This window comes from Bos indicus x Bos taurus, chromosome 6 (assembly GCF_003369695.1).
Source record: "Bos indicus x Bos taurus breed Angus x Brahman F1 hybrid chromosome 6, Bos_hybrid_MaternalHap_v2.0, whole genome shotgun sequence".
Lineage (NCBI taxonomy): Eukaryota > Metazoa > Chordata > Mammalia > Artiodactyla > Bovidae > Bos > Bos indicus x Bos taurus.
Window position 1 is genome coordinate 35928240 of NC_040081.1, and position 25305 is coordinate 35953544.

General features: G+C 37.8%; 1 protein-coding gene across 5 annotated transcripts in view; it reads left to right on the forward strand.

The window, feature by feature from the left end:
- Positions 1-25305, forward strand: part of FAM13A (family with sequence similarity 13 member A) — a 331522-nt gene that overhangs the window by 46224 nt on the left and 259993 nt on the right. For all 5 annotated transcript variants that reach the window (XM_027544081.1, XM_027544078.1, XM_027544079.1 and 2 more), the window contains exon 4: positions 15675-15852. In XM_027544081.1, the coding sequence (XP_027399882.1) occupies positions 15675-15852 (178 nt within the window). The remainder of the gene's footprint in view (positions 1-15674; positions 15853-25305) is intronic.

Consider the following 25305-nt stretch of genomic DNA (forward strand, 5'->3'; position numbering starts at 1 on the left):
CTGTTTTCTCCCAGGAGTTTTATGGTTTGGGTCTTAGATTTAGGTCTTTAATCAATTTGAGTTTATTTTTTATATGGTGTGAGAAAATGATCTGATTTTATTCTTCTAGATATAACTGTATGGATTTCCAGCACCAGTTATTGAAACAACTGTCCTTTCCCATTACATAGTCTTGCATCTTTTGTCACAGATTAGTTGATAAGTGTGTGAGTTTATTTCTGGGCTCTCTGTTCTGTTACATTGATGTATGTGTCTGTTTTTGTGCTGATACCATACTGTTTTAATGACTGTAGCTTTGTTATAAAGTCTGAGGTCAGGGAGCCTGATTTCTCCAGCTCCATTTTTCTTTTTCAAGATTGCTGTGGCTATTTGGGGCCTTTTGTTTAGCCATACAGATTTTAAGACTTTTTTGTTCTAGTTCTGTGAAAAATGTCATAGTAATTTGATAAGATTGCATTGAATCTGAAGAGGGTCTTGGAGCCTCACCTTTATGACCTCGTGTAACCTTAATTACCCCTGTAAGGGTCCTGCTTCCAAATATTGGAGTTTAGGTCACATTAGTCACATTTAACCTGTGACTTTGTAGGGACATAATTCAGTCCATAGTACTGCTTTTTTTTTTTTTTAATTATCAGAATTTTCTGTATGTATTATTAAAAATTAATTAGTAAAATGCCTACAGAGGATGCTAATTAGATACTGTCTAGAATAGAAATCATTAATTACTACAGAACTGATGTTTTTTTCTTAGAAATCTTTAATGACTAGCAGAGATAGGAATAAGGAATGAGTTTAAAATAAATGATAAGCTGTCTAAAAAATACTACTGGGTACTGTTTTTGTTTTTTGTATAATTTTCTGTAAATTGTTTATATTTTAATATTGATTCTCTGTAAGAATTTATTCCTTCTTGTGATAATAGGTGCTAGTTAGTGACTACTCACTGCATAATACCTAGAAGTTACTTTATTTATATAATCTCTTTTGATTCCAGCATCAACTCTAATTAGATACAGAGAAAATAAGATTCATTTTGGGGGAGGATATTACAGCCTGAGGTTTAGAGCATGGGCTCTGGGTCCATTCTGACTAGTGTGCCTGCTGCCAGCTGCATTAGTATGGACGGTTACTTAACCTTTCTGTGTCTTAGTATATTAGGTATCTATTGCTACCTAACAGTTGTCTGAAAACTACATTAAACATGTATTTTCTGTCAGGAAGTTGCTCTCAAGAGTTGTCAAAGGGCTGCAGTTATCTGAAGGCTTGACTGGAGCTGGGAGATCTGCTTCCAGGGTGGTTTGTTCACATGGCTGACAGTGTAGTGCTGGCTCTTGGTGAGACGCCTCAGTTCCTTTCTCTGTGAGCATTTCCTGATGGCTACTTGAGTGTTCTCATAACATGTAGCTGGCTTCCCCCAGAGTGTGAGCACATCAGGAGTGATGGAAGCCATCCTTTCTGTGACTTAGCCCCAGAAATCAAATAGCATCACTTGTACTACATTATATTCATTCGGAGCATATTCAAGAAGAGAGGAATTGGGCACCATCTTTTGAAGGAAGAAGTGTCAGACTTTGTGGACACTGTAAAAACCACCACACATAGTTTTACTACTATGGAGTGCACTTCCTGAGCTTGTTGTGGATACTGATTTATCCACTGAAGCAATTAGAACAGTGTTGGTACCATATATTTAATAAATGTTAAGTTGTGCTTCTCAATTGTGGCAACCCGTAAGAATTGTCTGGGAAGCTTTGAAAAATCCCAGAGATCACTACATCCTAGACAAACTAAATCATCATCTCTAGAGATGAGACACAGGCATCCATAGTTTTAATGCAACCTTCCATCCCCATGCTTATGTGTCAGTTTATCCTCAGCTCTTGCTCCCACCCCTTGGTTTCTTGATTATATAAAGATGAACCATTTAGTGTGATTTCCTTCAAGTTTTTAACTTTTAACCTTAAAATTAGTCCCTTTATTCTAATGTCCCTGTTTCCTAAATAAAAAAATTACCAAAGTCACAGAAGAGTGAATGCACCTACCTGCCTAATGATTAAGGAGGAGGAAGGAAAGGGGGGAAAGTGAGTTCCAGTTTGGAGTTAAATGAAGATTTCAAAATTCTTGCCCAGATTAATTGAAACTGCTTGAACTTTTGGTTGTTGTTCCGCCTGGTAAATCACACAAAATGGACCAAATCTTCCAGAAATTCATCAGGAATATTTTTGGAATAGCTATCAATTATCAATTTTTATTTTTTGAAATGTTTTATATAATTTTAATGAAAGTGTGAGCCTGCAAATATTGCATGTTACAAATAGTACCGGACTCCTTTATATGAAATCAGTGATTAAAATTTTTTTAATTATAAATTGAGGTAAAGGCATTGTTGCTTCCCAGTTGGCTCAGTGGTAAAGAATCCACCTGCTAATGCAGGAGATGCAGGAGACATGGGTTCGATCCCTGGATCAGGAAGATTCCCTGGAGGAGGAAAAGGCAACCCACTCCAGAATTCTTGCCTGGAATATCCCATGAACAAGAGGAGCCTGGCAGGCTACAGTCCACAGGGTCTCAAAGAGTCGGGCATGACTGAGCGACTGAGCATTCACACACGCAAAGGCATTGTTTGGTATTTTATTGCTCACATAGAAAAGTAGGATACTGTCCTGTGAACAGTGAGCTTACAGGTTTATTAGGGGAATAGAACAGGTACACAGAAAGCCAGGATATACAAAACAGAGTGAGTTTGAGGGGAGGAATCCTTACTAAATCAGATGATAAGAAAGGTTTATGAAAGAAGGCAGTGATCCTTGAACTGGGACTTTTGGAGGGCTGGTAGAATTACCACAAATGGTGAGTGCTTTAGGAAGAAAGGATTACAAAAACAAAGGTGTTTGGAAAACAGAGGTACATGATTGCAACAGTGAACATAGCGTGTGTTAGGGAAGAGGCGGGGATGAATGGTTAATACAATCGGTTTGGTGGTTTGTCAGTAACATTTTTAATCAAATACTGAAGTGACACATTCTTAAGTAATTTTATTACTTGATAAAATTCATCATCTTATTGCTTTTAACATTTTCCTTTATTTAAAGAAATCTTTTTGTCAGACTAATATATGCATATGGTTTTATTAAAAAATTAAATAAAGTGGAAAGATTTACATAGTAAACCCCTAAACATGCTTTGGCTGCCCTTAATTTTCTTTCCCAGAGGAAATCAGTTTTCATTTGTCTAGCTGTTCTTTTGATATTTCTTTCCATTTGATAATATAATGTTTTATTTTGATTACTTACTTCCGGATATTATCTCATTGTTTCTGCTAAAGCAATGTGCAGAATTAGCTTTGTTACATTGTTACTTACTCCAGTATCATTCTACCACAATTTTAGCTGATAATTTTTGTACGTATTTAATTAAGGTATGCCTTTATAGCACTATGTAAGGGTGTGTACTTGTGTGAAGTGTATTGCCTGATGTTAATATCTCAGATTTATAGGGAATTGTGTGAATGAAAATAATCTGCATTTTTTAGATTGCTCCAATGCATCCACCATTGCCTGTTTTTTTCAGAATGTCAAATAATTTGTCAGTTGTTTATTTCTGGGGAGATTGCTCTTGGACCCTTTTTCTTCTCTCATCTAAACCCCAGTAGTAGGTGTCACCCTGAGCCTCCTTCCCCAGTCTTCCCAGACCTGCCCTTCCTGGCAGTCTTTTCTCTCTATTGTGTTGGACACTCAGCAGATCCCTTCAGCCTGGAAAATATTGTCTTTTGGTCTTGGAAATGTACCTGTATTATCTTTTATTGTTCCTGTAGAGGTTTGATTATCGTCTTTAAATTCTGTTTTCTGTGAAATTTAATAAATTTTATTTTCTGACCTTATTTTAAAATTTTAGCCTTTGATTTTAATATTGAACATATTCATGCTCTATTTTTTTTTCGAAGTACTTTGTTTTATTGCACTGTGTTCTTCTTCTTTCTGAGATACAAATAAGGCTTTTGGGGATGTTTGTTTATGTGGCTTTGGTTTGGTTTTCTTCCCCCCTATATTTCTGTTTGCGGGATTTCTTTCTCTCTCTTTACTCAAACATACGAGGATCTTTGGCTGTCGAGATTTAGGAGTAGCATTTTGTACGTGGACCAGTGGGCTTGTCTACTGGCGTGCTTCACTTCAGGAGGATTAGATGGTGGGGATAGAGGAAACTCTAGCTGTTTCATTGGGGAACCACAAATGTCAGTATGTGGGCATATCTTTCTCTTCAGCTATTGAGTTCCTTGAGCAGGAGTGGGAGGGAGATGGGAAGTATGCTAATGGGCCTGTTATTTATTGGCACATTTTCACTCGTCTTCCCGTTTTCTGCTGTTTCCTCACTGTAGACCTTAGCTGTTTCAGATGTCCAAGAATCACTGATGCCATGCAGAGCCTAAGCCTCAGCACTCTTGCCTGCTGGCTCGCTTGCCTGGGTGCTGGGGTGGTGGAGGCTGCCTGAAGCTTGACAGGCTTGCATGCAGTCTGTCTGTTTTCAGTCACTTGCATTCACTTCCAAATGGCTTTGAAATCTCCTCTCCTTCTGTCTTCTCTGCTGTTCTTTTTTTGCCCATGGGTGCTTACACTTTTTAAGCATCATTTTACTGTCATTTAAATAGGGTTTTGGGAAGAATATGTGATCAGTTTGTCTCTTTAAATGGACATTCTCCTTTACCTTTCACCCATCCCATGCTTGATTTTAAATGGGGAGAATTTTATAATAGCAGCTGTGTAAACAATGTGTGAGAGTTAAGTGCCTCTGAATTTTAGCTTATGAGCTTTGATAATTTAGATTGCATCTGTTTTTCGTAAGAAAACCACCCTAGTAACACTATCTTAATCAGCATAATGCCTGATTGTAAAGAAAGGTTATTTCATTTGCTGACTTGGGGCTTGAGCCTTGCACTATTTTTTTTTCCTTACGTGAGGAATTCACTAGGTAAGTTTGAGTTAAGGCTGTCTTTTGTCTATTCTATATCATAGTGTCACTGGCATTGTTTGATGTGAGCTGAATGGTTTTGCCTTGCAAATTATAATGTACTAGTTATTAAGTCATTACCTCTTGGGTAGTAAGAGCACCATAGGAAAAATGAAATATTTCCTTCCCTAGGTTCATTCCTTCTTACTGAGAAGTTCCTTTCCTTTCAAAATTCTTAAACTCACACATTTTTCATAGAAACGTTTCTATGAAAAACAATCATTATATTAAACTCCAAGTCTAAGCCCTTTGCATTTTCAGAGTGTGCCTTTTAGGTTTTCTATAAGCAGTGCTAAATATATAAATTATGCATTTTGTCCTGGGTAAAGACCTAAATACAGAGCAGGATTAAAGCATTGCCATCTGCCCAAGCTGCCAGTCACTCAGATGTGTGAAACCTCTACTGGAATAAATCGAAAACGTGGTGCCAGGAAACGCAGGTTTCCACACATGACTTTATACATTTTTATGATATTCCAGTTAGTCCTGCTTCCATCCAGATCCACATGACAGGAAAAAAAGCCTTTCTTATTTATAATTCCCTATGATCTCTAAGGTTGTAGATCCTAATAGCTAGATGATCTTTGGTTTACTGAGTACATATAAATATTTTCCTCTTAATGGCCTTTGACACTGTGAGATAATGTTAAGTAATGCGTGGGATTATGCAAATTTGGAAAGGTCAAGACTGAGCAAAATTATTCTGCATTAGAACAACTGGTCTTGAGGTATGTATGTGTTGTGAATGTGTGTGTATGTAAATTTGCTGAAATCCTTGGTTTACTCTTGTCTTTTCAGCTGTGTTCTCTTTATCCTTGATGGCTTACACCTTAAAAAATTCCTGTCATCTTAGTGAGATATGAAGAGGAAAAGTAGATAAACTCATCTTTAATGGAAAGTTCTCTTCTGACTTTTTCCTACACTGGATTTTAAAGTCAACAGAATTGCCTTATTTTTTCTTGAGATACAATGTACATACCATAAAACTGACCTTTTTAACGTGTACAATTTAAAGTGGTATTTAATGTATTCAGAGAGGGCAGTCATCACTACTATCTGGTTTTAAAATATTTTTATCATTCCAAAAGAAACTCCAAGCCTATTAGCATATACTCCCCATTCCTTCCCAACTTCCCCCCTCTTCTCCTACTAGTCGTAGGCAAACACTAATCTACTTTCCATCTATACAGGTTTGTCTCTTATGGCCATTTCTTATAAATGGAATCACACAATATATTGTCTTTTGTGACTGTCCTCTTTCACTTAGCATAAGTTTCAAAATTCATCCATCTTGGAACATAAATCAGTGTGTTGTTCCTTTATGGCAATGGCACCCAACTCTAGCACCCTTGCCTGGAGAATCCCATGGATGGAGGAGCCTGGTGGGCCACAGTCCATGGGGTCGCTAAGAGTCGGACAAGACTCAGCGACTTCACTTTCACTTTTCACTTTCATGCATTGGAGAAGGAAATGGCAGCCCACTCCAGTGTTCTTGCCTGGAGAAACCCAGGGACAGGGGAGCCTCGTGGGCTGCCATCAATGGGGTCGAATAGAGTCGGACATGACTGAAGCGACTTAGCAGCAGCAGCAGCAGCAGTATTCTATTGAACGACTATGCTGCTGCTGCTGCTGCTAAGTCACTTCAGTTGTGTCCGACTCTGTGTGACCCCATAGATGGCAGCCCACCAGGCTCCCCTGTCCCTGGGATTCTCCAGGCAAGAACAATGGAATGGGCTGCCATTTCCTTCTCCAATGCATGAAAGTGAAAAGTGAAAGTGAAGTCACTCAGTTGTGTCCGACTCTTAGCGACCCCATGGACTGCAGCCCACCAGGCTCCTCTGTCCATGGGATTTTCCAGGCAAGAGTACTAGAGTGGGGTGCCGTTGCCTTCTCCATTGAACGACTATACTACACTGTATTTATTCATTCATTAATTGATGGGCATTTGGGTTGTTTCACCTGTTGGCTCATAGGAATAATGCTGCTATGAACATTTATGTACAAGTTCTTATATGGACATATGTGTTCATTTCTCTTGAGTATCTATCTAGGAGTGAAACTACTGAGCCAAATGGTGACTTTAACATTTTAAGAAACAATTTTCCAAAGTAGCTGTACTATTTTGCATTCTCATCAGCAATTAATGAAAGTTTCAATTTCTTTACACCATCAACAATACCTGTTATTGTCTGTGTTTTTCATTTTCATTATTCTCATAGTACAGGCATTGGAGTTTTATAATAACATGAAAATTATAGGCTTGAAGGGGAAAAAGAGAGATCCAGAAGCTCCAGGGCCATGAAAATAATGCCTGTTGGGGGGGGGGTTGGAATAAATTATCACAAACTGAGTGAAATCTTCAGTAAATTCTGCACTCTTCATGAATGCTTTCATGAAGAAGTCTTATTTAGATTGAGCTGGAAGAGGGAAAGAGAGAATAGCCAACAAAGGACTTACTAAAAAAAAAAAGGTAAAACAACCTGTATCAATAGAATCAATTCATAAAATACTGAAAATTTGTTTATTGTTTAAATTGTATTGGTTTGAAGCAATGCCAAGTGACCAGCTTGCTAGCCACCTGCAGCTCTACCTGAACCGTGTTAAGCTCTGTCCTGAACCCTTGCTTTGCTGAGCCCATGAGCATAGTCAGCTTTTACACTGAGTCTATAAACAATTTGAAGACTTCAGGGGAAGAAGGGGACATCCAAAACAACCTTAAATAACTCTGGGTAATGGTTTAAGTCACAGGACATCAAATAAGTCCAGTCCACTTACAGCTGAGCAATAGTGTCAGCTGGCTCAGTAGTGGGGATTAGGTAGAATAGTAGTAACACGATTTGCACTGAAACTACATACTTACTGTACTTTGCCCACTTACGATAGCACTAGCTTTATGGAGAAAGCCAAGTTTTATTGGCAGCAATATTGCCAGTATTTGAAGATTAGTGTCATTGTGGAAGGCTGCCCCTCCTATATTAGAATGATAGCTTTTCCCATTCTCTGGTGTATAGACGTTCCTACATTATAAACAAAATCTTCAGCTGTTACACCCTTGTGTCTCACATTTAGCCTAGATGTGAGCTCCCAGTTTTGCTATATGGATAGATTATTTAAATGCTTGCTATGTTTTTAATTGATGTCTTCATCTCCACTGACAGGCATTCAGTGAATGTCTGCAGCATAGATTTGCTGATGTACTACTTGGTGTCACTGAGCATTAGTTCTTGGCTATAGGACTGAAATGTAAAGCATCATCTAGTTCTTGTTTTTCCTGCACCCTTTGCCTTTGCTTTCACATGCAGGTCCATTCTGGGAGTGGCAGTGTCAATCTAGATACAGGCTAATTTGGCAATAAACATAACTCTACATCTTGCAGGAGCTAATCAGAAAGATAAGATTTGTAGTTTTATTAATAACGTCTAAGAACAGGTTGTCATTTATTAATTTTTATTAGTTACTTTATCATTCCGCCCTTTGAGAAATTTGTGTGAGGATTTGAGAACTTTGTCATGGGCAAGGGTTGCAAGAGAGCTGTAAAAATATAACTTCTCCTTTCACATGGAAAAATACCAATTCCATTAATCATAAGATAGAATTATGTATATAAACTTCTCATCACTCTAAAAATACATGGTTCCACTCACGAGAAATAAAATGCAGAGGTAAAACCGAGTCTAATCCAGGATAGCTGGCATTTTATGATGATTTTCCCCATTCTTCTGCATGTTTAGAAAGAAACAGAATTCGTATTTTGTTTATTCTTAGTTGTTTTATGAAGCATTTTGTGCCCAGAAATTCTTAAGAGTCTTTTATTAAAATGCTGTTCCCCACATATACCCCAGGACCTAAGATGTTATATTTGATTGTAAATGAATGGAGATTCCTACTCCCAGTAGTAGTTTCCTACTACTCCTCACCAGTTCTGCTTATTTATTTGTTGATTCAAGAAACATTTAAATATTGACATATTTGAGACAGTGTGCTAGGTTCTGTGTGATAGTGATACTCGTAAGTGAGCTTTGTAGGCATGCACTGATCAGAGCCTATGCTCTGAGGTCAGACTGCCAGGATTTGAGTTGCAGCTTGGCTGCTTGGTAGTTGTATGAACATGGAAAAGTTAATGAATGTCTCTGTTTCAGTCTAGTCATCTCTAGCTGGGGATGTGTGAGATTGCTACTGCTGCTGTGACACATTACCAGAAATATAGTGGCTAATACATCACATACTTGCTATCTCATTGTTCTATGAGAACTGTGTAGGCTCAGCTGGTTTCTCCTCTTCAGGTCTCACAAGGTCAAAACCAAGGTGTCGGCCTGAGTTCTTGCTTCCAGGCTCATTGAGTTTTGGGGAGCTTTCAGTTCTAAGTGGCTGTGAGGCCGCAGTCCTTGATTTTTGCTGGCTTCTCTTTCTGGAGGCGGTCCACATTCCTGAGCTAGTGGCCTTTCTCTAGCTTCAGAGTCAGCATCAACTCACTGTTCTAATAGATTAGCAAATTTTCATAAATCCTTGTGTGAGCATTAATGAGGAAATAAAAAGCTACTTCAATAATCTGGCGCCATGAAGCTAAATATTTTGGTTCTTTTAATAGCTGACCTTCCCATGGCCCTGAGATATATTGTAGTAGAGATTAGCATTTTGTCAATTGTGTTTTTTTTTTTTCTTCTACTTGAGGCTAAGATTGTATGTACAGTATAACTTCCTGGTCATCAAAAAGTCAAAGCACATGACAAGCACTAAGAGGAATGTCCAGATAAGAGTAGGGTGCCATCCCGTGATTAGGTCCATTATTGCTGATTATGATTGTAATCTCTTTTTAATGAGAGCAAATACTTGTCACATGCTTCAGTGTTTGCTACCTAATCTGGAACAGAAGTTCTGGTGGTACAGTTTTCTTCAACTGCTGAGTTGGAACAGAAGTTCTGGTGGTACAGTTTTCTTCAACTGCTGAGTCATTTACCTGTATACCACACATACTGGGTGCTAGTTTTTTGTTCATGGTTTAGCTTAAAAAAAAAAAACACACAAAAAAACGGGTCACATTCAGCCAATAATGAAAATCTTGTAAGAAACATGAATAATTTGAAATGGCACTTTTCACTAATAGAAAAAGTTAGTTCTTCTCCTAGGAAAAGATTGATACTAAGGAAAATGATGACTGTTTCAATTATTAACCATTATTCCATGTACAAAGTTTTTTTAAGCTCTTTGGGTTCATAAATTATACACATCCTAATTTTTATTCCAATTTAGTTCTAGAAGTAACCACACTTTTCTGAAACAGTTAAAATATTTTAATATATCTGCATTGTGCAGTGCATAGTTGCTCAGTTGTGTCCCTCTTTCCCCAAATAGAATATGCTTAATAAAAGCATGATGTTTATTTTGTTTAGTGCTGTATCCCTGGTGTTAGAGACAGTCAGACACACAGAAAGCATGTGATCAACACCACACATAGTGTGGATAAGTATACATTAGGAATAAGTGTGCCCAAGATAGAAGCACTGCTCATTCTTATTTATGATGTGAGACCTTGAGACATTGTCACAACCAGTATAAATGTAAGGATGTGAATGAATACGGTACTCTTTATTATATTTAGGTATCAGTGAATCAAAAAGTAATGCAAACAATAATAGTTATTATGAACTTTGTTTCTAGAAAACATCAAAAAGCATCTTCTTAGGCACATTTGCACCCATACTTGCCTACTCAGTGCTAGGCTGGACATTATAAATGTGTGGAGCAGTTATTAATCTTATATGGAGGAAGACTTATCTGTGGGATAGCTGCAGGTGGGCAGTAAAGGTGATATTTACCCCAGATTTCTGGAAAAGCAGTATAAATTGCAGATCCTCAGTATTATTGTGGGTGCTAAGTTGCTTGAGTCGTGTCTGACTATAACCTGCCAGGCTCCTCTGTCCATGGCATTCTCTAGGCAAGAATGTTAGAGTGGGTTACCATGCCCTCCTCCAGGGGATCTTCCCAACTCAGGGATCTTAACTCACGTCTCATGTAATTATTTGGTATGAAAAGAAATGTTATGCTAATAAAGTCTTTACTTCACTGCCGATATGTTTGAACAAAGACTCAGGAGGTAAATTATGAATATTAAGGTCCAAGTGTGGTGCACTGCTGTCAGAGCCGCTGAAGTAGGGTGAACCAGTGAATCTGTCCTCCATCAGAGGAAGCGCGAATGCTTGTGGGTAGGAGGAGATACATATGTTTTCCCCATCATACTTATTTTTGCTTTGGAGACCATATTTAGTGATTTTTTCATTCATGCCATGAAGGATTTCATGGTATTTTGCTAAGTTGGAGATTCTCTGAATAGATGTCTCCCTTCCCATTTTTTGGTCAGTTTTATTTCCTGGGAAATTACTCATTATATTTCAAAATAGTGGAAGTAAATCATCAAAGTACTGCAGCTTTTCAAAGATGTCATAAAATCCTAACTATTTTAAATTTTTTTTTTTTTTTTGATCTAGTGTCTTCACACATTGCCTGCCATAGGGTTTGAAGTTTCATTTCAGAGCCAGAAGGGCGGCCAGATGTCCATTGTCAACACTGTTGGAAAGCTGTTGCTTATACCCTGAAATGCTGGGAATTAATCCACATTTTAGAAAGAGAGCACACACCCATGAAAACATCCAGACTCACTTTGCCTTAGTCACCATAAGGAAAAAAAGGCAAATAGGAGTACATTTTCTGTTAGTTTCTTTTTTGTTCTATTTTATGTATTTATTTTGACTGTGCTGCATCTTCCTTGCTATGCGGGCTTTTCTTTAGCTGCAGCTAGCAGGGTCTGCTCTCTAGTTGTAGTGCACAGGCTTCTTAATGCGGTGGCCTCTTTGTGGATCACAGGCGTTAGGGCATGTGGGCTTCAACAGTTGTGGCTCTCGAGCTCTAGAGCCTAGGCTCAGTAGTTGTGGTGCATGGGCGTAGGTGCTCAGTAGCATGTGGAATCTTTCCAGATCAGGGATCAAACCTGTGTCTCCTGCATTAGCAGATAGATTCTTTACCCTAAACCACCAGGGGAGCCCCTCTTAGTTCACATTTGTCTTTTTAATATAAAGGTATGAAAAACGGATAGTTATCAATTCATTTTTAATCACTCCCAACAATTATTTCCATTTTGTATGTATTTCTACTAGGCAAGATCATAGTACAGTGGAAAATGATGTGATAATATGCAACATACCACATCTTTATGGATTATCAAAATATTTGGATATGATTTTTTTAAAAAAACGGGTTTTCCCAGTGGTTCAGTATAAAGAATCTGCCTGCCATTGCAGGAGACACAGGTTCAATGCCTGGTCCGGGAAGATCCCACATGTCATTGAGCAACTAAGCCCCATGTGCCAGAGCTTTTGGGCCTATGCTCTGGAGCCCGGGAGCCACAACTGATGAGCCCACGTGAAACAGCTATTGAAGCCCTCATGCCCTAGAGCCTGTTCTCTGCAACAAGAGAAGCCACTGCAATGAGAAGCCTGCACACCCCAACTACAGAGTAGTCCCTGCTCACTGCAACTGGAGATAAGAACAGCCAGCACAGCCAAAAAAATTACTATGAATAGTTTCTAGTATCAAGAGATCTATTTGCCCTGAAATTATAGTTTACTGGATCACATTGTTTGTGATCAATAAGAAATGGAGTTATTCCAGTCATAAATAGAATGTTCTCCAATATGATTCTACCAAAGAGGGGACATCTATACATTTTCAGCATTGCTATTTTTGACAGCATCACTTATTCTAACATTCATAAGGGTGAAATGGGTTCGTATTAAAAGACATTTCACTGAAACCTCACTGCATTCATAAAACCAAGGTAATGAAGGTAAAGCAAAACATTACTTTGCTTATTTAACAAACACTTAACATAGCACTTAGTATGTGTCACCTACTTTGTTTTAAATACTCTGCAAGTGTCAACTCATTTAATCCTCATCACAACCCTGTTTCATAGTTGATTTGCATTTTTTACTAAGTCGCTTCAGTCGTGTCTGACTCTGCGTGACCCCATAGATGGCAGCCCACCAGGCTACCCCATCCCTGGGACTCTCCAGGCAAGAACACTGGAGTGGGTTGCCATTTCCTTCTCCAATGCATGAAAGTGAAAAGTGAAAGGGAAGTCGCTCAGTCGTGTCCGACTCTTAGCGACCCTATGGACTGCAGCCTACCAGGCTCATCTGTCCATGGGATTTTCCAGGCAAGAGTACTGGAGTTGAGTGCCATTGCCTTCTCCAGTTGATATTACCCTTAAAAATAAGGAAACAGTGCAGTGAAGAGTCTGAGGTCACAAAAGTAGTAGGTAGTTAAACCTGCTTCCTAGCCTGCATTCTTATCCTGTGGTCTACAGCCACTGTCAGTGGCAGTCTGTGACTTTCTGTGTTTTCACTTCCTGCTATTGGACATTACCTGTGTATCTGTAATGCCGGCACTCTTCTTCCTTTGCATCTTACTTGCCTCACTTTTCTGTTTCTTACACTATTGAATGGCTGGAGCAGGTGGCCTATCTAAATTAAAGAATCCAATATGTGTTAAATGTTCAGTTCAGTTCAGTTGCTCGGTCGTGTCCGACTCTTTGCAACCCCATGAACTGTAGTATGCTAGGTCTCCCTGTCCATCACCAATTCCCGGAGTCCCCCCAAACCCATGTCCATTGAGTCAGTGATGCCATCCAACCATCTCGTCCTCTGTTGTCCCCTTCTCTTCCTGCCCTCAATCTTTGCCAGCATCAGAGTCAGCTCTTCACATCAGGTGGCCAAAGTATTGAAGTTTCAGCTTCAACATCAGTCCTTCCAATGAACACCCAGGACTGGTCTCCTTTAGGATGGACTGGTTGGATCTCCTTGCAGTCCAAGGGACTCTCAAAAGTCTTCTCCAGCACCACAGTTCAAAAGCATCAATTCTTCGCTGCTCAGCTTTCTTCACAGTCCAACTCTCACATCCATACATGACCACTGGAAAAACCATAGCCTTGACTAGACAGACCTTTGTTGGCAAAGTAATGTCTCTGCTTTTTAATATGCTGTCTAGGTTGGTCATAATTTTCCTTCCAAGGAGTAAGCATCCTTTAATTTCATGGCCGCAGTCACCATCTGCAGTGATTTTGGAGCCCCCCAAAATAAAGTCTGACACTGTTTCTACTGTTTCCCCATCTATTTCCCATGAAGTGATGGGACCAGATGCCATGATCTTAATTTTTTAAATGTTGAGCTTTAAGCCAACTTTTTCACTCTCCACTTTCACTTTCATCAAGAGGCTCTTTAGTTCTTTTCACTTTCTGCCATAAGGGTGGTGTCATCTGTATATCTGAGGTGATTGATATTTCTCCCGGCAATCTTGATTCCAGCTTGTGCTTCTTCCAGCCTAGTGTTTCTCATGATGTACTCTGCATATAAGTTAAATAAGCAGGGTGACAATATACAGCCTTGATGTACTCCTTTTCCTATTTGGAACCAGTCTGTTGTTCCATGTCCAGTTCTAACTGTTGCTTCCTGTCCTGCATACACATTCCTCAAGAGGCAGGTCAGGTGGTCTGATATTCCTATCTCTTGAAGAATTTTCCACAGGTTATTGTGATCCACACAGTCAAAGGCTTTGGCATAGTCAGTAAAGCAGAAATAGACTTTTTTCCTGGAACTCTCTTGCTTTTTCGATGATCCAACAGATGTTGACAATTTGATCTCTGATAGGTTGTCATTATTCCCTGAAAGTATCTTCTGTAAAGGATTTGTTTGTCCCTATGATAGAAAGTAGTATACAGAATTACTTAAGATAGCAACTTTACTATTTAAATATCGACAAAACAAATCTCTGAGAATTGAGGGAAACTTTTCACATGTCTGCCTGTGAATTTTGGTACATTGCTGGATGTTTTTGGCTTCATACAAGGTTACTGGGGCTTCCCCAGTGGCTCAGTGGGTAAAGAATCTACCTGCAATGCAGGAGACACAGAAGACTAGGGTTTAATCACTGGGTCGGGAAGATCTCCTGGAGGAGGCAATGGCAACCCACTCCAGTATTCTTGCCTAGGAAATCCTTGGATCCTGGCAGGCTACAGTCCAAAGGGTCGAAAAGAGTCAGATAAGCTCAATCCAGCTGAGCAACTAGGCACACACAAAGTTATTAGACTTTTGTATGAAGCATATATCAAATTCTAAACTCTGTGACATGTGGGTGATTAAAAATCTCCTTAAAAATTTAAAGATTCTGTCCATTTTCTCTATGCACAGACCCCTGATTATTGAGTTTGGTGTCACTCATGGTGATCCATGTAGGTCTCTTACATCAAGTTTTTTCAACCAAGAGATTCTTGTTTTTAACAGACTTGAAGGCAAAAATGAAATGGATGATGTGCTATGGATAAAAGTCCAGCCATTATCTTAATTTATGGCAAGAAAACACAGAATTGAAATACCACCCTATTTTGTTCACTGAATAAAAAGCTTGTGGTTTTCAGGATGTCTTGAATAAGTCAGTTATTCTTGAAAATTAAATGCTTGAGGATCAAAGAAAAAGCGAAAATGCCTCTTTATAATGTCACATCTCAGTCCCTGGAAATGATTTCTGAATTAAATGTTGGGATATATTGTACTTGTGTATCTTTTTTACTACTGTAAAATATACCTGAGAACAATTTTTCTTCTTTTTTTTTTTCCCAGATGACAGAAATGATGCTCAAGAGAGTAACTTAAGAGCCTTAATAGAAGAGCTGCCAGATACCCACTACTGCCTCCTCAAGTACCTTTGCCAGTTCTTGACGAAAGTAGCCAAGCACCATGTGCAGAACCGCATGAATGTTCACAATCTTGCCACTGTATTTGGGCCAAATTGCTTTCAGTAAGTTGGTGAACTTTTGCTGTTAGTTTCATCACGTATCCCCTTTTCCTTTATAACTGCCTAAAATTGCTGCGATGTAGAAGCATATTTCGGACTAAGAAGTCAACCAGTTTATATTGGAGAAATTCCGTCTTGGTATTGGGCATTTTAGCCTTTTTTTAATCCCAATTTTTGAGAAGGAAGCTGTGCCTTTTTATGAAACCATAATTTTTAATGTTTCAAACAACTTTATTTAAAATTCTGGGAATTAGTATTACTTTTATTAAAAACAACATTTAAAAATCAATTTAAAAAATTGATTAGAAAAAGAGGGAATGAGTTTGATATAGTATGTAATTTTTTTGTAAATCATTGCTAATGGGTGGAAAGTAACAAGTGGAATATGTCAGTGACAGAAAAATGTAACTTCAGCTACATTTGTTTTCTAGGAATAGATTAGAAATAAACTAATCTCCTTGGTAGATGCTATATCACTAGGCACAAGAACTTTTCATAAAGCTTTATATTTTCCCTGTTATTCCTCAAAGGTGTTTAATCATTAATACACGAAATATGATCTTGAAAACCAGAGACTTTGCTTTTAGCTTTCCTATCAATATTTCTGATATCAAATACATTCCTTCCACTTATAAGGAAAGATGAAGAAAGAACATTCACAGTTTAAAGCTCTAAGAAATTCTCAACAAGTTTTTTTTTTTTTTTTTTTAATAGTATATCTGCTTATCCACTCCATTAATTTACAGACTCATTCAGCTGCATGGAACTAGTAATAGTACAATCTTCAGATGACTCTAAATATAAACTCTAGCTTAGATCATAGTGACTACAGGGTTGCAAGATATTTACAGTCTTCTGTGGAGAAAAGTTCTACCTAGAACAACTATCTCCTTTGTAATGTGAGAGAGCACCGTGTTTATTGAGTACAGTACTAAGTGCTGTACTCATTTATCTGATTGAGTCCAAAGAGGCAGAATTGGTTTATTTTGAAGTTCCCATATTTAGGATAAGAAAAAAATAGTTCAGTTCCTGTGACCACAGTTAGGTCAGTGACTATAGTCCATAAATGTTAATAAAGATCATTGGTAGAAAGTCTGCCATTTAAGGACAATTCTCACATCATGAAGCACTGAACAACAAATGAAATACTTTTCTTAATAACTTAGGCGAAAACAATGTATACATTGTATGGTCAATAGAATGAGATGGTCAGTAGATGAGGAGGATTTTTTTCCAAAGGGGAAATCCTCATTAAAGGCTATAAATTTTAGATACAAGGTGATATTTTTAAGAAATCTACAATCATAAAGCTGGAAGAAAATACACCAGTAATATATGATTGGTGTTCTGGATACTAGACTTCTAGGTGACTCTTAATTACTATGTTTTCACATGTATTTCCAGTTACAGGTTATTAAATTTAGTTGACTAGGTAATATTATCATTGTAAAATATTCAAACAGTGTAGAGGTATATTGAATAAAAATATCCTCCAGTAGTTCCTCCCATTCCAACCTCCTCTCTAGAGAGAAAATTAGTAGCCAGGTGTGTATCCTTTTTGAACACAGCCATAAATCTATTTTAAAATATGAATGGGATCAAGGTGTGTGTGTACTGTGAAGCTTGATTGTTTTTATGGTAGCACTAGAACTTTTAATGTCAAAAGATCTATAAACCTCATTCTTTTAACTATTAGATAATGGGAATTTATTCTAACTTAGCTCTACCTCAGTTGATGAGGGCTGATGTTGTCAATTTTTTGATACTAAAACAGAATTATAGTGTACATCCTGAGTGTGATTCTTTATGTACAGCTCTCTTACTGCTTTGTGGGAGTTCCTTAGATCTTCTGGAAAATAATCTTTGGTCTGTTATAAACATTGCAAACATTTTATCCTATTCTGTTGTTTGTCATTTAGTTTTATTTATGGTGCTTTATAAATTTTTTAAATTTTAATTTAATGTATCAACTCTTCCTCTTTTTGCTTATCAGGATTTAGGTCTTAATAATATTTCTAAATAATATTAATTATGTTCTCTTGCTTAATAGTGATATATCATAAAAATATTATAACATATTTTTCTTTTGTCACATTTATAGACTTTTTATGCTTAGGTTTTTACTTTCTCTAGAATTTTTTTTGTATGTATCACATGTGGATCCAGTTTGATTTTTCTTCCAGTAGATAGCTAATTATTACTAGACCATTCATTGAGTAGTACATCTCTTTGCTAATTTACAATACCAACTCAATCACATATTACTTTCCTGCATAAATGAATTTGTTTCTGGTGTTTGTATGTTTCCTTCCTGTTCTCCGTATCTTTACCCTTTAAGAGGAATTTTGGAGTCTGCATGGTAAGTGGTATCTAATTGTGGTTTTGATTTGCATTTCTCTGATGACTAATGACATTGAATATTTTCTTATATGCTTATTGACCATTTGTATATCTTTGGAAAAATGTCTATTCAGATCCTCAGACCGTTTTTACTTGGATTTTGTCTTTATGATTGAATTGTAAAAGTCCTTTGTATATTTTAGATATTAGTCCCCTATCAGATGTGGGATATGCATATATTTTCTCCTATGAGTTGTCTTCTCATTTTAATTGTATCCTTTCAAACAGAAAATGTTTAATTTTGATAAAGGCAAATATATTTAATTTTTCTATTGTTACGTATGCTTTTGGTATTGTATCTAAGGTTTTGCCTAACTTGTTAAGATTTTTTAAAAGAGCTTTATTGTTTTAACTCTTACACTTAAGTCTATGGAGTTAATTTGGAATTAATTTTTGTGTGGTATAAGAAAGGAGTCCAGTTCCACTCTTTTGCCTGTGGGTGTGCAATTGTCCTAGTACCATTTGTTGAAAATTGAATTGTCTTGGCACTCTTGTCAGAAATTGGTTAACTATATTGTTGCTACTGCTGCTGCTGCTAAGTCGCTTCAGTAGTATCTGACTCTGTGCGACTCCAGAGATGGCAGCCCACCAGGCTTCCCTGTCCCTGGGATTCTCCAAGCAAGAACACTGGAGTGGGTTGCCATTTCCTTCTCCAATGCATGAAAGTGAAAAGTGAAAAGTTAAAGTGAAGTCGCTCAGTCATGTCCGACTCTTCGCGACCCCATGGACTGCAGCCCACCAGGCTCCTCTGTCCATGGGATTTTCCAGGCAAGAGTACTGGAGTGGGGTGCCATCGCCTTCTCCGAACTATAGTGTTAGGGCTTATTTATGCACTTTCAGTTTTATTCCATTGATATATGTCTATCCTTATGTGGTTACCACACTGTCTTGATTCCTGTCACTTTTTAGTAAGTTTTGAATTCAAATAGTGTTCATCTTCCAACTTTGTTCTTTTTCAAGATTGCCCCTTTTGTTTGCATAATAATTGTAGAGTCATATTGTAAATTTCTGCAAAAAAAAAAAAAAAAATAGCCAGCTGGGATTTTGATAGGAATTCTGTTGAATCTGTAGGTCAGTTTGGGGAGTATTATTGCTATATTCAGTTCAGTTCAGTTCAGTTCAGTCGCTCAGTCGTGTCCGACTCTTTGCAACCCCATGAATCGCAGCATGCCAGGCCTCCCTGTCCATCACCAACTCCCAGAATTCACTCAGACTCACGTCCGTCGAGTCAGTGATGCCATCCAGCCATCTCATCCTCTATCATCCCCTTCGCCTCCTGCCCCCAATCACCCCCAGCATCAGAGTCTTTTCCAGTGATCAACTCTACACATGAGGTGGCCAAAGTACTGGAGTTTCAGCTTTAGCATCAGTCCTTCCAAAGAAATCCCAGGGCTGATCTCCTTCAGAATGGACTGGTTCGATCTCCTTGCAGTCCAAGGGACTCTCAAGAGTCTTCTCCAGCACCACAGTTCAAAAGCATCAATTCTTCGGTGCTCAGCTTTCTTCACAGTCCAACTCTCACATCCATACATGACCACTGGAAAAACCATAGCCTTGACTAGATGGACCTTTGTTGGCAAAGTAATGTCTCTGCTTTTGAATATGCTATCTAGGTTGATCATAACTTTCCTTCCAAGGAGTAAGCGTCTTTTAATTTCATGGCTGCAGTGTATGATGGTGATCTGCAGTGATTTTGGAGCCCCCAAAAATAAAGTCTGACACTGTTTCCACTGTTTCCCCATCTATTTCCCATGAAGTGATGGGACCAGATGCCATGATCTTCGTTTTCTGAATGTTGTTTTAAGCCAACCTTTTCACTCTCCTCTTTCACCTTCATCAAGAGGCTCTTTAGTTCTTTTTCACTTTCTGCCATAAGGGTGGTGTCATCTGCATATCTGAGGTGATTGATATTTCTCCCGGCAATCTTGATTCCAGCTTGTGCTTCTTCCAGCCCAGCGTTTCTCATGATGTACTCTGCATATAAGTTAAATAAGCAGGGTGACAATATACAGCCTGTATGTACTCCTTTTCCTATTTGGAACCAGTCTGTTGTTCCATGTCCAGTTCTAACTGTTGCTTCCTGACCTGCATACAGATTTCTCAAGAGGCAGGTCAGGTGGTCTGGTATTCCCATCTCTTTCAGAAGTTTCCACAGTTTATTGTGATCCACACAGTCACATATTGGCATAGTCAATAAAGCAGAAATAGATTTTTTTCCTGGAACTCGCTTGCTTTTCCGATGATTGTCCAATCCATGAATATGGGATGTCTTTCTTTTTTATTTTTTATTTATTTTAATTGGAGCCTAATTACTTTACAATATTGTAGTGGTTTTTGCCATACATTAACATGAATCAGCCAGGGGTTTACATGTGTTCCCCATCCTGAACCCCCCTCCCACCTCCCTCCCCATTCCATCCCTCTGGGATATCCCAGTGCACCAGCCCTGACCACCCTGTCTCAGGCATTGAACCTGGCCTGGCTATCTGTTTCATAATATACATATTTCAATGCTATTCTCTCAGATTATCCCACCCTCGCTTTCTCCCACAGAGTCCAAAAGACTGTACTATACATCTGTGTCTTTTTTGCTGTCTCGTATATAGGATAATCATTAACCATCTTTCTAAATTGCATATATATGCATTAGTATACTGTATTGGTGTTTTTCTTTCTGGCTTACTTTGCTCTGTATAATAGGCTCCAGTTTTATCCACCTCATTAGAACTGATTCAAATGCATTCTTTTTAATAGCTGAGTAATATTCCATTGTGTAACTGTACCACAGCTTTCTTATCAACTCTTCTGCCAGTGGACATCTAGGTTGCTTTCATGTCCTGGCTATTGTAAACAGTGCTGCGATGAACATTGGGGTACACGTGTCTCTTTCAATTCTGGTTTCCTTGGTGTGTATGCCCAGCAGTGGGATTGTTGGGTCATACGGCAGTTCTATTTCCAGTTTTTTAAGGAATCTCCACACTGTTCTCCATAGTGGCTGTACTAGTTTGCATTCCCACCAACAGTGTAAGAGGGTTCCCTTTTCTCCACACCCTCTCCAGCATTTATTGTTTGTAGATTTTTGGATGGCAGCTATTCTGACTGGGATGAGATGGTACCTCATCGTAGATTTGACTTGCATTTCTCTGATCATGAGTGATGTTGAGCACCTTTTCATGTGTTTGTTAGCCATCTGTATGTCTTCTTTCGAGAAATGTCTGTTTAGTTCTTTGGGCCATTTTTTGATTGGGTCGTTTATTTTTTTGCAGTTGAGCTGCAGGAGTTGTTTGTATATTTTTGAGATTAATTCTTTGTCAGTTGCTTCATTTCCTATTATTTTCTCCCATTCTGAAGGCTGTCTTTCACCTTGCTTATAGTTTCCTTCCTTGTGCAAAAGATTTTAAGTTTAATTAGGTCCCACTGTTTATTTTTGCTTTTATTTCCATTACTCTGGGAAGTGGGTGATAGAGGATCCTGCTATGATTTACATCAGAGAGTGTTTTGCCTATGTTTTCCTCTAGGAGTTTTATAGTTTCTGGTCATATGTTTAGATCTTTAATCCATTTTGAGTTTATTTTTGTGTATGGTGTTAGAAAGTGTTCTAGTTTCATTGTTTTACAAGTGGTTGACCAGTTTTCCCAGCACCACTTGTTAAAGAGATTGTCTTTTCTCCATTGCACATTCTTGCCTTCTTTGTCAAAGATAAGATGTTCATAGGTGCATAGATTTATATCTGGGCTTTCTATTTTGTTCCATTGATCTATATTTCTGTCTTTGTGTGCACCATACTGTCTTGATGACTGAAGCTTTGTAGTATAGCCTGAAGTCAGTCAGGTTGATTTCTCCAGTTCCATTCTTCTTCTCAAGATTGCTTAGGCTATTCAAGGTTTTTTGTATTTCCATACAAATTGTGAAATTATTTGTTCTAATTCTCTAAAAAATACCATTGGTGGCTTGATAGGGATTGCATTGAATCTATAGATTGCTTTGATAGTATACTCATTTTCACTGTATTGATTCTTCCAATCCATGAGCATGGTATATTTCTCCATCTATTTGTGTCCTCTTTGATTCCTTTCATCAGTGTTTTATAGTTTTCTATATATAGGTGTTTTGTTTCTTTAGGTAGAATTATTCCTAAGTATTTTATTATTTTCGTTGCAATGGTGAATGGAATTGTTTCCTTAATTTCTCTTTCTGTTTTTCTCATTGTTAGTGTATAGGAATGCAAGGGATTTCTGTTTGTTAATATTATATCCTGCAACTTTACTATATTCATTGATTAGCTCAAGTAATCTTCTGGTAGAGTCTTTAGGGTTTTCTATGTAGAGGATCATGTCGTCTGCAAACAGTGAGAGTTTTACTTCTTCTTTTCCAATCTGGATTCCTTGTATTTCTTTGTCTTCTCTGATTGCTGTGGCTAAAACTTCCAAAACTATGTTGAATAGTAGTGGTGAGAGCGCACACCCTTGTCTTGTTCCTGACTTTAGGGGAAATGCTTTCAATTTTTCACCATTAAGGATAATTTTTGCTGTGGGTTTATCATATATGGCTTTTATTATGAGGTATTATTGAGGTATGTTCCTTCTATTCCTGCTTTCTGAGGTTTTTATCTTAAATCGATCTTGAATTTTGTCAAAGGCTTTCTCTGCATGTATTGAGATGATCGTGTGAGTTTTACCTTTCAATTTGTTAATGTGATGTATCATATTGATTTGCAAATCTTGAAGTATTCTTGCATCCCTGGGATAAAGCCCACTTGGTCATGATGTATGATCTTTTTAATATGTTGTTGGATTCTGTTTTCTAGAATTTTGTTAAGGATTTTTGCATCTATGTTCATCAGTGATATTGGCCTGTAGTTTTCTTTTTTTGGCATCTTTGTCTGGTTTTGGTATTAGGGTGATGGTGGCCTCATAGAATGAGTTTGGAAGTTTACCTTCCTCTGAAATTTTCTGGAAGAGTTTGAGTAGGATAAGTGTTAGCTCTTCTCTAAATTTTTGGTAGAATTCATCTGTGAAGCCATCTGGTCCTGGGCTTTTGTTTGCTGGAAGATTTCTGATTACAGTTTCAATTTCTGTGTTTGTGATGGGTCTGTTAAGATTTTCTATTTCTTCCTGGTCCAGTTTTGGAAAGTTATACTTTTCTAAGTATTTGTCCATTTCTTCCAAGTTGTCCATTTTTTTGGCATATAGTTGCTGATAGTAGTCTCTTATGATCCTTTGTATTTCTGTGTTGTCTATTGTGATCTCTCCATTTTCGTTTCTAATTTTGTTGATTTGATTCTTCTCCCTTTGTTTCTTGATGAGGCTGACTAATGGTTTGTCTATTTTATCTTCTCAAAGAACCAGCTTTAGGCTTTGTTGATTTGGGCTATGGTCTCCTTTGTTTCTTTTGCATTTATTTCTGCCCTAATTTTTATAATTTCTTTCCTTCTACTAACCTGGGGTGCTTCATTTCTTCCTTTTCTGGTTGCTTTAGGTGTAGAGTTAGGTTATTTATTTGATTTCTCTCCTGTTTCTTGAGGTAGGCTTGTATTGCTATGAACCTTCCCCTTAGCACTGCTTTTACTGAATCCATAGGTTTCGGATTGTTGTGTTTTCATTTTCATTCGTTTCTATACATATTTTGATTTCTTTTTTGATTTCTTCTGTGATGTGTTGGTTATTCAGAAATGTGTTGTTTAGCCTCCATATGTTGGAATTTTTAATAGTTTTTTTCCTGTAGTTGATATCTAATCTTACTGCATTGTGATAAGAAAAGATGCTTGATATAATTTCAATTTTTTTGAATTTACCAAGGCTAGATTTATAGCTCAGGATGTGATCTATCTTGGAGAAGGTTCTGTGTGCACTTGAGAAAAAGGTGAAATTCATTGTTTTGGGGTGAAATGTCCTATAGATATCAATTAGGTCTAACTGGTCCATTGCATCTTTTAAAGTTTGTGTTTCCTTGCTAATTTTCTGTTTAGTTGATCTATCCATAGGTGTGAGTGGGGTATTAAAGTCTCCCACTTTTATTGTGTTATTGTTAATTTCTCCTTTCATTCTTGGCAGCATTTGCCTTACATATTGCAGTGTTCCTATGTTGGGTGCATATATATTTATAATTGTTATATCTTCTTCTAGGAGTGATCCTTTGGTCATTATGTAGTGTCCTTCTTTTTCTCTCTTCACAGCCTATATTTCAATGTTTATTTTATCTGATATGAGTATTACTACTCCTGCTTTCTTTTGGTCTCCATTTGCGTGGAATATCTTTTTCCAGCCCTTCATTTCAGTCTGTATGTGTCTCTAGGTTTGAGGTGGGTCTCTTGTAGACAATATATATAGGGGTCTTGTTTTTGTATCCATTCAGCCAGTCTTTGTCTTTTGGTTGGGGCATTCAACCCATTTACATTTAAGGTAATTATTGATAAGTGTGATCCCATTGCCATTTACTTTGGTTTTTTTGGGTTCAAGTTTATATACCTTTCCTGTGTTTCCTGTCTAGAGAAGATCCTTTAAGATTTGTTGAAGAGCTGATTTGGTGGTGCTGAATTCTCTCAGCCTTTTTTGTCTGTAAAGCTTTTGATTTCTCCTTTATATTTGAATGAGATCCTTGCTGGGTACAGTAATCTGGGCTGTAGGTTATTTTCTTTCATCACATACTTAAAGTATGTCCTGCCATTCCCTCCAGGCCTGAAGAGTTTCTATTGAAAGATCAGCTGTTATTCTTATGGGAATCCCTTGTGTGTTATTTGTTGTTTTTCCCTTGCTGCTTTTAATATTTGCTCTTTGTGTTTGATCTTTGTTAATTTGATTAATATGTGTCTTGGGGTGTTTCACCTTGGGTTTATCCTGTTTGGGGCTCTCTGGGTTTCTTGGACTTAGGTGGCTATTTCCTTCCCCATTTTAGGGAAGTTTTCAACTATTATCTCCTCATGTATTTTCTCATGGCCTTTCTTTTTGTCTTCTTCTTCTGGGACTCCTATGATTCGAATGTTGGGGCATTTAACATTGTCCCAGAGGTCTCTGAGGTTGTCCTCATTTCTTTTAATTCTTTTTTCTTTTTTCCTCT